The 13,927-nt window shown below is 40.3% G+C and overlaps 1 protein-coding gene across 2 annotated transcripts in view; it reads right to left on the bottom strand.

Annotated features, from left to right (window-relative positions):
* Window positions 1–13,927, bottom strand: part of mei4 (meiosis-specific, MEI4 homolog) — an 80,343-nt gene that overhangs the window by 43,437 nt on the left and 22,979 nt on the right. The window contains exon 4 of one of the 2 annotated variants that reach the window (XM_080883774.1): window positions 7,638–7,769. The exons of the other annotated variant lie outside the window; for it this stretch is intronic. Within the exon in view, the coding sequence (XP_080739900.1) occupies window positions 7,638–7,769 (132 nt within the window). The remainder of the gene's footprint in view (window positions 1–7,637; window positions 7,770–13,927) is intronic. 2 annotated transcript variants of the gene reach the window in all.

The following is a 13,927-nucleotide window of genomic DNA, read 5'->3' as shown; positions in this document are numbered from 1 at the left end:
CGCCGGCAAAGTAATATGTAGTTTAATGTCACTCCAAATCACGCAGTCAGTATTAGTGACATAAACATTCAGGCTGAAATTAGCTGAGGAAGGAATGTGCCAGAAAGTTTTAGTGATTTTAATGCTGTATAGTGTTGAATTGGTTCATTAGTTGAAAGACTAAAGTTAGTCATTAAAAGAGGATTTGAAGCACTTTGGACTTTTTCTTTGGGCTTTAGAAGCCTATTATATCACTTTAAAATGTAGTCAAACTATTTTTACCTAAAAACTGCAATAGAAATTAAGTAAATGTTAAAGCATTCATTCTAGACCCAAAATCTAAAATGTTAGATTTTTTCTGACACAGTATTTTATTCTATTGCATATAGTTTTGTATTTACCCTGGCCCTGAGGTCGTCAAGCTTGTTCTCCAGTGACTGGACGTTGGCGAGCAGGATGCTAGGCAGAGGTGTGCGGTGTGCACGAGCTCTCAGCCTGTTCCTGACGCCGGCTCGCTTCCCTCTAGGCTGCCACCGCTTCCCTTTGTTCTCCCTCAAGATCTCACTCGGCCAGCTCGGATCCGGAGTTAAAAACTTCGAATTGTGAGTAAATTGTATACCAATAGAGACAATAGTGTCACTGTCATACCTAATGTACCCAATGGTGATGATTTTGCCGATTTAGAAACGCTGAAAACTAACTTAAAAAACAAAGACAAAGAAAAAGTGGTCGGAGCAGTCGTGACGGCAGCCGACCTCACCGGCGCCATCTTCATCTTCATCTATGCTCGCTTCGAGGCTGCAGCTAAGGACTCCAACAATGCTAGTGCTAGCGGCGCTAACGGCTGCAGACAGGAAGATACTGCCAGCACCGGAAACGTGCTCGTCATCTCCGAGCATGAAGTAAGGAGAGCCTTTATGAGAGTGAACACCAGGAAAGCAGCAGGACCAGACGGCATCCCAGGTCGTATCCTCAGAGACTGCGCATACCAGCTAGCTCCTGTGTTCACTGAGATATTCAACATCTCTTTATCTCAGTCGGTGATCCCCACATGCTTCAAAGAGTCCATCATTGTTCCTGTCCCGAAGAAACCCCACCCTGCTTCTCTCAATGACTACCGCCCTGTAGCCCTCACCTCAGTAGTGATGAAGTGCTTTGAACGCCTGGTCAGAGACTTCATCATTTCTTCACTACCAGACACACTGGACCTACTACAGTTCGCTTACCGTCCAAATCGTTCCACAGACGATGCCATCTCTCATCTCCTCCACACATCACTCACTCACTTGGACACTAGAAGGGGGAATTATGTTAAAATGCTCTTCATAGACTACAGCTCTGCATTTAATACCATAATTCCCTCCACACTCACCACCAAGCTGGAGCATCTGGGACTCAGCTCATCTATGTGTCAGTGGATCTTCAACTTCCTAACTGGCAGACCACAGGCAGTAAGGATGGGCGGACATGTCTCAGCCTCCACCACTCTCAGCACTGGAGCCCCCCAGGGGTGTGTTCTGAGCCCCCTGCTGTACTCTTTGTACACATATGACTGTGTGGCCACTACCAGCTCCACCACCATCATCAAGTTTGCTGACGACACCGTCGTGGTGGGCCTGATCTCTGATAACAACGAGACGGCCTACCTGAAGGAGATTAGGAATCTGGAGAACTGGTGCCAGAGGAACAACCTCCTTCTAAACGTCAGTAAGACAAAGGAGCTGATAGTGGACTTCAGCACTAAGCAGGAGAGGAACTACCAGACCCCCGTCATCAACGAGTGCCCAGTGGAGAGAGTGGACAGCTTCAAATACCTCGGAGTTCACATCACGCAGGACCTGTCATGGTCCTGTCACATCAACACCGTGGTGAAAAAGGCCCGTCAGCGTCTCTACCACCTCAGACGCTTGAGAGACTTCCAACTGCCCTCCAAGGTGCTCAGGAACTTTTACTCCTGCACCATAGAGAGCATCCTGACGGGAAACATCTTAACCTGGTTCGGGAACAGCACCATGCAGGACAGACGAGCTCTACAGAGGGTTGTGCGATCAGCTGAGCGCACCATCCGCTCCGAGCTCCCTGACCTGCACTCAATCTACAGCAGGCGGTGCTGGACCAAGGCCAGGAAGATCGTGAAGGACCTCAGCCATCCCAGCAACGGACTGTTCTCTCTGTTGAGGTCAGGAAAGCGATTCTGCTCCCTGAAGACCAACACAGAGAGACTGAGGAGGAGCTTCTTCCCGCAGGCGATACGGTTTCTCAATCACACCACCACACAGTACTGACCCACACATATAGTTCTTACACACACACTGGACATTCTGGACATTGTTTTCACTTCATCACTTAAATCACTTTAAGCATATTTGCACTGCACAAGACATAATGTGGATTGCACAACACTGGTCACTACATTCTTCATTTCCAGTTAATAATTGTACAGCTGCTGTTATTGTGTATATATTTATTTATATTTCTTCATACATTCTTATATAGTTCTATATTGTGTATTTTGTTGTACAGTTATTTTATTTTCAACTTTAATTTATATATTTTATCTTATTCTTTCCCAGTTAAATTTACCCTTCATTCTAATTTGTGTTGTACAGTTATTTCATTTTTAACCTTAGTTTATATTTTATTCCTTCCTAGTTAAATTTACCCTTTTTAATTTTTCATATTTATTTCCTATCTTATTCATAGCCTTTTCCTTTTTTGTTTTCTTTAGGTCACGAGCAGTTGTCCAAGCATTTCACTACATATCGTACTGTGTATGACTGTGTACGTGACAAATAAAATTTGAATTTGATATTTTGATTTGTATTCTATTGTTTAGAGTGAGTTATTCTTTTTATCTTATCCTATTCCATAATTTTTCTTAATTTTTGCTGTTAAACTAGATCTAAAACCAGCCCAAACCTAAAACAAAGTCTAAATCCAGTCCAAACTCAAAACTACATCTAAAACCAGCCCAAACTCAAAACTAGATCTAAAACCAGCTCAAACCCAAAACTACATCAAAACCAGTCCAAACCCAAAACTACATCTAAAACCAGCCCAAACTAGATCTAAAATGAGTCCAAACCCAAAACAAAGTCTAAAACCAGCCTAAACCCAAGATCAAAACCAAGTCTTAAACCAATCAAATCCCTAAACTACCCAAAACTAAGTTCAAAACTAGATTTAAAACCAATCCAAACCCATAATAGATCTAAACCAGCCCAAAACCAAAATAAATCTAAAACCAGTCCAAACCCAAAACAAACCTGTCTACAAAAAGGCCCAAACTCTAGAACAAAACCAAGTCTCAAACTTGTCTAAACACAAGTTCAAAACCAAGCCTAAAGTGAAGAGAAAAACTTACCCACAACCAAAACTAGATCTTAAACTACTCCAAACCCAAGCCAAAAAGCCAAAGCTAAGTGTAAAACCAGTGCAAACCCAAGAACGTTGACCTTTAGGCTTTGTTATACAAAAGTTTACATAGATCTCTACTTCTGTGTATCAGATTATTTATACACTGTATGTATTTTCAGGAAACTAAAGGTGCTGGAGCATTTTAAGAACCTCACAGTTGGGGAATGACCTACATGCACAAATCAGACTAGAGCCTGTGACTGCTTTTCAATCTTCTTATCTATGACATAGTACAGTTTTCACTGAACTTTCACTGGATGTTTCTGTTTCACTAGTTAACATCCCGCAAGTCTCTGGTGAAATGTTTAAGGGGTTATGTTTTACTCTACTTACATTTCAGCCCAATAGACCTGAAATCGCTGTTGTTGAGGAGTTTGCTTGGTACTTAAGTTAAAAGTGAAGTTAATTCCTCATGAATGCTGACAATGAGTGTCATTTACCTTTACTTTGAGTTTTTTTTTTGTGCACTTCACCCTTGGGGTGAAGGGCAGAAATTTCTAAAAATCAGTCTGAACTCATATAGTCACTAATCCCCTACTTGGACATAGCAGTCTTACATAAAGCACTTCTCACTTTGTCCTGAGGCTTTCCATTTGGTTTTACATTAAATAAGTGGACAACTCAGCAGTTTCCCCTTGTATATAAAACTGTACAGAGTGCAAATAATGGGTTTAAAACATTTTCCTGATATAAAAAACTGGCCCAGTGTTTTCTTTTTTCCTTAGGCAAATGTATGCATTTGCTTTTTGTGCAATGAAGCAAAAGTAGGACCACAAGGAAGGAAAAATCACCAGGAATTTGGTCAAAATTGGTTATTCTGAAGTAATGTTTAATCTGCTACAGCTTAAAATAAATGTTTGTTTATTAAAACAAAGGGAAAATGCACAGATGGTGTATGTAAGCAAGGTGATGCAGACTTTCTTTTCTTCATGTGGACCAATCTCACTGAAGGTCCATTTTGGGGCAGAAAAACTACTACAGAGTCAAAGACATCCTCTAATTTGAGTCCAGCCAGCTCTACCCCAAACCACGAATACATTCTATGTGTTTTTAATAGAGATGGGCCGATCCGATATTACGTATCGGTCTGATACTGACCTAAATTACTGGATCGGATATCGGAGAAAAATAAAAAATGCAATCCGATCCATTAAATATCACGAAAGCACCTCACAAAACTTGCAACACACCGTAACTCACCTCAGAACGTTAGCACGTCGGAGCAGTATGCATCACGTGATAGAGCGGCTGTGGCATGCGGGACCTGTCGGTGGTCTGGATAGCATTTGGAGCTTTGCTAGCAACCCGGCATTTCATCTCCGACAAAGTTATCCCCGAGAGAAGTAAAGCAAGTGTGTAAGTCCATCTCTGAATGTTTGTAAAGCATTCCTGCATTAAGCTTAACAAGCGACTGCCTCTTCTTGCTGCTACTTCAATCATGAAACTGCTTAATGATCAGCTGATCGGCTTTTCTGTCGCGAGTCCGTCTCTCTTGTTTGTTTTTGGCCCACTTTGCACCAGAAAGAGGAAACCAGCGGCTGAACAACAGCAGCACGTTTAAGCTTGATCAGCTGTTGTTAGAATGTATTTAATATTACTTTCTACTCGAGGATCTTTTTCTACGTAGCTGACGCTGGTAACTGTGCAGGGGCGGATCTAGCAAAGTTTAGCCAGGGGGGCCGATAGGGCATGAACAGGGAAAAGGGGGCACAAAGACATACTTTTCTTTCTTATTCTCATTTAAAATGTCGAGCTTTTAATAAATAATTATCTGACACCCAAAGTTTTAATTTGATGTAAAATGAATAGAAGTCAATTACTGTATATAGTGACTATTAAGTCTAATATATATACACCCTAGTAAGCTATAGTACTTTTTCCTTTGGGAAGGTACCATCTGTGCAGTCTGCAATTTTGTTGAAGAAAGATGTTGAATCTATTTAATATTTCTTGAAAAATAATTGATTTCTGTGCATTTTTTTTTCACACTGCATCAAATTAAAGTTGATTACGTTGATTAAGCATCATGAGGTGGAGCGTGAGGGGTGGTTCCCTATTTTTTATTTATTTATTTTTGTTGTTGCTGGGAGTTGGAACCCTATTAGTTAGGTTGCTTAATATTTACGCTAAGTACTCTTTAAAATACCAGAATAGGGAGGATTGTCATGATCCTGGGTCCTTTTGACCCAGCATTTTGTGTTTTCTCTTCGATTTTGGTTCTGTTCTTCCTTTGTTTAGTGTTTACTCTGTTCTGCCCGTGTGTTCCTGTTTTATTGTGAAGGTCTGCATCTTATGTGAGTGTTTTCAGTTTGCCTCCCTAGTCTCGTTATGTTAATCACTCCCAGCTGTGTTTCCCACCTGTGTGTAATCTCCCTGTGTTCTCTGAGTGTATTAAGTTGTATTTTCTGTCTTAGTAATTGCTGGTTCGTCTGTGTTGTTTCCCCTCGGTCTCCCTGCGTCTCTCCGTATGTATTTCCCCAGACCTCTGCATCTTCGTTTCTGGTTTGTTTTGTTAGTTTTACCCAGTTTAGGTTTTCCTGTTTCACCTTCACCCATGCCATTGCTGTTTGTATTTTCTTTTGTTAAATAAACACTCACCTGCTCCAGAGCTGCTGCCCTTTGGGTCCTTTTCTACATTCCACACGGCTTGCCCCGGCAATCCGTGACAAGGATGGTGTAGGTTTAAGTTTATTAGATTGATCAGTATTGCTGAACTATGAAACTTTTTTTTTTTTGCATACAGGTATAACAGAATAGCTTTAGTGTAGTTGTTGTTTTAAACTTGAGTATGAACTTATACAAAATGCAGCAAGATATTTAAAAAAACAGTTTTGTTGATTAAAAAACACTATATCGGATTCATATTGGTATCGGCAGATATCCAAATTTATGATATCGGTATCGGACATAAAAAAGTGGTATCGTGCCATCTCTAGTTTTTAATAGCATACTTTGTTAGGAGAAGGCATTTAAAACATATTGAGGACTGCGGGCTGAAATAGTTTTCTTCTGAAGGCTGTGATTGAAGAATTGAAGGTTCAACAGAGGCAGCCATCATCATTTACTGTGAAGCAGAGCATGATTGTGTGTTTCAAATGCTGCTCTCCAGTTTTTTACATAATGGGAGCCACACAGCTCTTCCCCCGAGAGGCTGAACCACAGAGAGCTGCAGGCAAATATGGGACCGCCGTCTGCAAATACCAATCTCAATCCCATCTCTCTAGCCTTGAAAGAAAAGAGGAACAAAAGGCTTGTGGGGTGGGGAGGGATGGTCTCTGAGACATTTCCATGGACACACTGATGGCTGCCCGTGTGCTTGGAAATGTCACACCGTCATAGCAACAGGTTTAACATCCTGCTTAATTCAAGTTCGCAATTACAGGCCTCGTGCATGCACACAGGATGATAACAGGGCCGCACTTTTACGAAGGACTACCTCTTCAGAGTCTTGCTTACAGATACCCATTACTGCTAGTTTGCTGGAGACAAAGGCTTCACTGCAGCTCAAGGCTGTTTTGCATTGTCAATATCTCCAGTGAACAGTGTGTTCAGCTGTTTGTCCTCTTTAACTTGGCTCTAAAAAATGCAGCATGGATAAATTTCAAGTGAGCGTGACCGACCCTGCTGAGTGGGAGGGAAGCTCAGCAGGAGCAGTGAAGGGGGAAAATTGTCTGTATCCTTTTTTTTTAAATTTTGATTTTTACACATTTCCATTTCGCAGGACCCCGGAGGCATGACACCTGCCTCTGTCTTTCACAGGAAGCAACGCCGGTCACACGCAGCTCTCACCTGGTCAGAGAAACCCACTGAGAAACTCTTGAATACGGTGGACAGGAAACCTGTAGGAAGCGGTATTGATTACGGTCTTTCAGACGCGACCGTGGCAATGAGTCGATAAGGGCAAACTGTTTGGGCCTGAAGCCTCGTACAAAGGGCGACTTTGAGGAGCAAAAAGGTCAAATAAAAAATAGATGTATGAGAGAGAGAGAGAATCTGTGGGGAAGAACAATAAAAACAAAACAAAAAAAACAGTGAGCACAAGTCACACATTTATGATCTGAACATGGTTTTTAAAAAAAAGAGCTGCAAAGCTGCAGAGACTGGGAAAATAAACCTGCAGTTTATCAGCGGGCAGCGGAGGACGAAAGAAACAAAAGGGATCAGCATTGTCACTGAGCCAAAAATAAAGACACAGGAGAAGAGGTGGAGGAGCAGGTGTGGGGAAGGCAGCGGGCGTTTACCTGGAAGGCTTGCCAGAGCTGATCGGCCAAGGCGCCGATCTCTGAGAGGATGTGACGAACGAGCAAAGATGCTGACATGCGGCTGCTACCCAGCGCGATCACGTACTCCATCAGCTTCTCCGCAGGCTCGAGCTGAGTTTGGAAAAACACCACGATGATGCTTCCTTAGAACTTTAGAACTTAATAACACAGAACATAAAATCTGTAAATACACTGATTCTGTTTCTCAAGATTCTAAACTAATCATAAACAGAGTTTCTGCAGGATTCACCTCCAGCATCAACAGTTCATCATGATATCTAACTTTGTAAAATAAACTAAAACGTGGACATCATTTAGTGATGCATTTAACATGGATCTCTCTACACTCACATTTTACAACAGACACAATAAATAGTTAGTTTATGAAATTAATAAAGCTTTTTCTATTGACACATGAGGAAAAGGTAGAACAATGTTTCCCAGTTCAAAATAAGCTTTCTTAATCTGATACTGGGCCTTTGTGCAGCACCTCATATCAGCCTGTGACCGGAATAAGCTGTTTTTTAACAGAGGGTTTGTCACACAGCAGCGGCACGACCAATGGCAACTCAATAACGACTTGAATTCACCAAACTTTTATGAAAAAAAACACTGATGTAACAAAACAAAGACAACCAGAATCAGGATCAATCCTGATCAGCAGGTCACGAAAAATGCAATAAGTGAGACCTTTTCTGAATAAACCCAGCAAATAAAGACATAAAAAAGATAAGAATAACATTGTTATGTTTAATGTAAAAAATGGCTCCAGTGAATGGTTCAACCTGAGCCAGAAGAAACCACTTTCACGATCTGTGATTTTTTTTTTAAATTTAACATAATTTTCATTTAACCTTTATTTATACAGGTAATGATATTGAGTCTCATTTAAAAGAGAAACCTCTTTCAGACAAACATACTAAAGTATTGAATATTAATGGCTGTAATTGTACTTAGAGCAGGGCGATATGACCAAAAAATATTTATCACGATATACATTTGAAAATTTGCAATAACGATATAACTGACAATATAATTACACTAGATAGAATACTTTACAACTCCACAACTTTATTAGTGCAAAAAAAGAAAACCATCAATGTATTTTCACTTAAACAGCAGCTGTTTTTTATGTGCATTAAAGTTATATAAAAATTTAACAGTGCAAATGCAAATTCCTCGCTGACAGTTTAACCAAAAGACATATCCTCAGCATAACCATGTATAATATCCACAAAACTTAAAAAGAGGTTATACACACACAATACGGTAATATTATGTTGAAGCACAGTACGTATCACTCCGCGAGGCTCCTGCCAACGATAGCCATAATCCTCCGACAATCCATCAAGCGGTGCGGGTTCGTATCCATCAAGGGGGCACTGTCGATTTTCAGAAAAATCAAAGGATTGATTTTAAGTGTGCCGTATTTTCCAAAAAACACGGTAATAACGATGGCCCGCTAGCATGCTCTACCAAAAATAGTGCTTTGTTGTGTATCTGACGGACGAAAGCTAAACCAGTTCCACACTGAAGTTGCAGCATTTTTACAAACCAATTCTGGTTCATCCGTTTCATTCAACGATCTGCTTTTGCCCTTCTTATTCTCCGTTGCCGCCATGCTTTTTCCGCCATGTGCTTATGAAAACAAAGGCACTGAGCATGCGCGTTTTACCCATATTCTATCACGATATTTCATTTTCTTATTGTTGCCCAACATTATACCGGTATTACCGCGAACGGTATGATATAGCCCAGCCCTAATTGTACTTTAGGTTTATTTTATGTCACATTTATTTACTTATTTAATATTAGTTAGTTGGTTGGACACAGATTATAGAGCATATCTAACGCACATCTTCCCTTATTGTCTTTTATTTTCTGCATTATTTGACTCAGGAATGATGAATGGATTTATAAGAGATCAGGACCCTACCTATTTCAGATTTTCCTTTTATTTTGTGCGCCACAAAGAAACTTCTCCACACACCAACACATCCTCTGTGCTGCTCCACAGTCTCCAGACGCCTCACATTTAGAACAAACAAACACTGCCCGAAGCTCATTAACAAACTTTTTAAATTATTTCAGCTGCTGATTTAACTCCAGTCGGGAAAAAAAAATCTAATTTCACTGAAAAGCTCTGCTGAGCTGAGAAAGTGCTCCGACACCCGATGACAGAGGAGCAGCCAAATATTTTTAGTCTTGAGAATATTTTAGAGCATGATTTATAGCAGCATGCTCAATATCTGACATGGAAATACTCAAGTGGAGCAAAAGTTGCTCCATTTTGTAAAATAATGCAGTTTTGTCAATGGAAATTCCAAAAATGAATACAGAAGAATAAGTTTTTTACTTCAATGATAAAACACTCAGACTTCGATCCAACCGCAGCAGAGCTTCTTTCCTTGTTTTCCTATAACTGGATGCCCCAGGTGTAGAAGCAGTCGACTCAGAAAAGCTGTTTTTAAATTCCAGATTACGCTCAGAGCGCATCCTTTGCCAAGGCTCCAGTTTTGCAAAGATGGATGAATAAACTGAACTCTAGCATTTTTCTTTTCCTTTTTTAAATCAGCCTTGTCAGTTTTCCATTGGTGGAAATCATAAAAACATCTTTATATGAAAACCCTGTGGTGTATGTGCTCTATGTGTTACATTTCCACTTTTTCATGTTAGTTCCCTTTCTGCCAAATCAAACACGTGGAGCTCCTCGCTGTGGCGACCTCTCGTAAATAAATACCAGCTGAAAATAACTTTTCTAATTATCAATTAAAATCTGTGAGTTTTGTCTGTGAAACCAAAAAGATAAATTAGTGCTTGTGTATCTAATACAGTCACAAAACATGTATTATTATGCATTATTCTGTTAAAGAAGCTGGGGTTCACCTACCTTTACTTGCATGTGTGCGGTTATTTTGATCGGTTGTGGTTTTCAACGAACGTGCATATTAGAGGAAAATGTCTTTTGTACTGTACTACTGTAGCACTAATTTAATTTTGCAGATTCATCTCATTAACATAAGTTAATAGGTTTTTACAGATTAAGTTACCCGGGAGTGTATAAAGTAATTAACACCGACTCCAATAATTCCATGTATACAGTTCTGCATAATGTGCACTTCCAGTCTGGGAATTTAAATATACTTTGACACATTTCCAGTAAGATTATTTTTGTTTCATTATTTCAGCTTTTACTTAATGATCTTTCACCTGTGGACTGGAAAAAAAATTATGCTGGTAGATCGATTCTGTGGAAAACAGGTGCCTTATATGTGATAATTAAATATTGATTTGGTGAAGATTATGTGATTTTTGTGGTTAAATACTGTGGTGGTTGGAAAGCTCGCCAAAGCAGGCTGAATGTGCGACTGAATCCATTGTGAGAAATCTGTTTTGTGAGGTTAGCTCCTGTCTGAAAGTTCTTCAGAACCTTCGACGATTGTCGTCTCCTTTGCTTTCTGCAGCATGAATATTAGAACAGACTTCAGTCACAGTCTTAAATCCTTCTGAGAATTCGCAACTCTCAAACACACGAGAATCCTGAAGGCAACAATCACTCGACACTGATTGAGGCTGACACTACGAACTTAAATGACCTCCCAACCAAACAGAAGCTGCCCGATTAAAGGTTCACAACAGAAACCAATCAAACAAACTCAGATTAATATTCTCAGGTTGGGTAAAACTATGGGCTCAAAATGTGGTCATAAATATTTTGTACTTGTAAATCAGTTTCCTTGTAAATCAGTTTCGTATGTGTAAAAAGAATTTGTGTGTGTGTAACAAAGATTTGTGTGTGTAAAAAATAATTTGCGCGTGCGTAAAAAAGATTTGTGTGTGGACTTAGCCAAAAAAAACCCTGAAAGTTACAAGTACGAATTTTGACACTATTTTTCTTCCTTTTATCTGATTGGTCAATGTCATGTCAATCACAAATGTAACAATCCAATCAGAGAACAGATGGGTTTGGCTGTCGGAGGGGCGCTTTTTTTGAACTGCAGGTCCTTGAAGGGTAATACAGTTTGAAGCTGGAGGATCTCTATATAAATATCCGATAGCAGCTAGGTCCCCTAACTGTTGAAAGGATAAAGTTGTGGTATATCAGTGGTTAGAAATATTATTATTACTTTAAGATTAGTTTAACACAAAGTTAGGGCTGACCCGGGACCACTGCTGTGAGTCACAGTGCGCAGCATAAAAGTCCTTTCACATCGGACGCAGGATGTGCTGCTAATGCTAACTGCTAACTAAAAGCAAAGGATCCAGAATTTGTTGCGCTGGCTGCTGGGCTCTGTGGGTTTTTGCAGCAGCTCTACCTGTACTAGATGCACCTGCTCCTTGTCGTTTCTATCTCTGACTTTATGTCCTCTACAAGAGTTTCTGGTTTTTTTGCTAGTTCTTCAAATGTTAAATAAAAACATCTATGCTAATTCATAACGAAGAAAGCTTTGTAATGAAGACTGTCATTTCCAAAACACTGCCCGCCCCCACCCCGCGGTCCGCAGCGCTGTTGAAAAGGCTGTGGAAGTCCCTATCCGGTTGTTCAGTGATGACGCGACGAATCCTACTTCCGGGTCTAAAGTAGTCTGCGTTTAATATGGCTTTTGTGTTGTTAACATGTTTAATGTTTTGTATTTTCTTCTATTTGATCTCAAAAAGCTCCTAAAACAGTCAGTGATCCCTGTTGACCTCCCTCGGCTTTTATTACCACTAATCATTTATTTAAGCTCAGTTTTTAAAACCCTAGGATGTAACTACAGCCCAGCCCATGCAGCAGTATATGAATGACTAACCTCGTATTGTGGATGGATTATCTCAGTTGTTCTCCTGGCTGAAGTTTGGTCCTTTTACAGCATCCTGCCATGCGATTACATTTGTTTCTGACCACCGAGAACACTCACGTTAACTTTTATCGAGTGGAAAAAAGGTTAGCTTGTTTATATTATGCTAACATAGCTGTGTCGCTAGCGGTCACGTAGCACATCATTATATACCAGCTAGCCCAACTTCAGTAACCCTACAAACGTCACTGCTGTTTAGTTTTCTGTCTTCATTTATGCTGGAAGTGATAACAGAGCTGTACGTTTTAATTTGTTTCCAAAACCCCGCAGTCAGGACATGCTATATTGTATTTAGATAGAAGCTAGCGAGCTAACTCCCTGCTAACTTCTAACTCCGTTAAATGTCATAAATTCGGTTTTCATGGATGCCTGGATGTTAAACTCAATTGTTACACCTGGTAGAGCAGAACGCTGATCATTTTATTAAAGATGAAAGACTTTAGACAGTTTTTCAACTCTCAGTAATGCCATAGTGATCGTTTGATATATGGACCTGCAGCGGAGTTTAGACCCAGACACGGCTAGTGACGTCAGACTGAACAACCGGATATTAAACACGTAAATCTGTGACACAAAAATCACCAAACTCGGACAACCACAGACTGTTTTCCTTCGTGGTGATTAAGGAAAATGCTGGGTTGGCATGTAAAAGGGCATTTATTCCCTTCAAAGACCTGCAGTTCAAAAAAGCGACAGCCAAACCCATCTGTTCTCTGGTTGGATTGTTACATTTGTGATTGACATGACATTGACCAATCAGATGAAAGGAAGAAAAATGGGGTCAAAATTCGTACTTGTAACTTGCAGGGTTTTTTTGGCTAAGTCCACACACAAATCTTTTTTATGCACGCACAAATCTTTTTTACACATACAAATCGTGATTTACAAGTACAAAACCGATTTACAAGTACAAAATATTTATGACCACATTTTGAACCCATATGAAACCAGCAGATCACCAAGTCCTCACTCGGTGACACACCTCCAACACCATCTTTAAAAAAGGGGTCTTTACTTTAACCAGGCAGCTAGGTGATGTTGCACCCATCAAACATACAAAAACAGTGCATTTGTTTAGGACTATTTTCAGTGGCGTGTTTGGTGCTTTCTTGAGTATTTGTGGCAGCAGGACTCTTCAGGGTAGCAGTGCAGCTCACTGACGTGTTTTTAATAGTTTTAATGGAGCACACAAGAGGTTTTTTGACTAGAATATTAAAAGTATACTGATCCCAAAACACACTGTCAGCCATTTTACAGCCGACACATCCAAACTGTCCTCTGATGTAGTTCCGCCTGGCAGCTCCAAAAACAGCAACCAGGGGGTGAAATACCCAACTCTCAGACTTCATTAAAACTTCAATTTTGAGCAGGGACCACGTCCAGTTAACCTACGACTGACCTGGCAGTTTGAAGCCCAGCAGAGAGGTG

The sequence above is a fragment of the Rhamphochromis sp. 'chilingali' genome (assembly GCF_963969265.1).
Source record: "Rhamphochromis sp. 'chilingali' genome assembly, chromosome: 5".
Classification (NCBI taxonomy): Eukaryota; Metazoa; Chordata; class Actinopteri; order Cichliformes; family Cichlidae; genus Rhamphochromis; species Rhamphochromis sp. 'chilingali'.
This window is presented reverse-complemented; position numbering and strand designations above follow the sequence as displayed.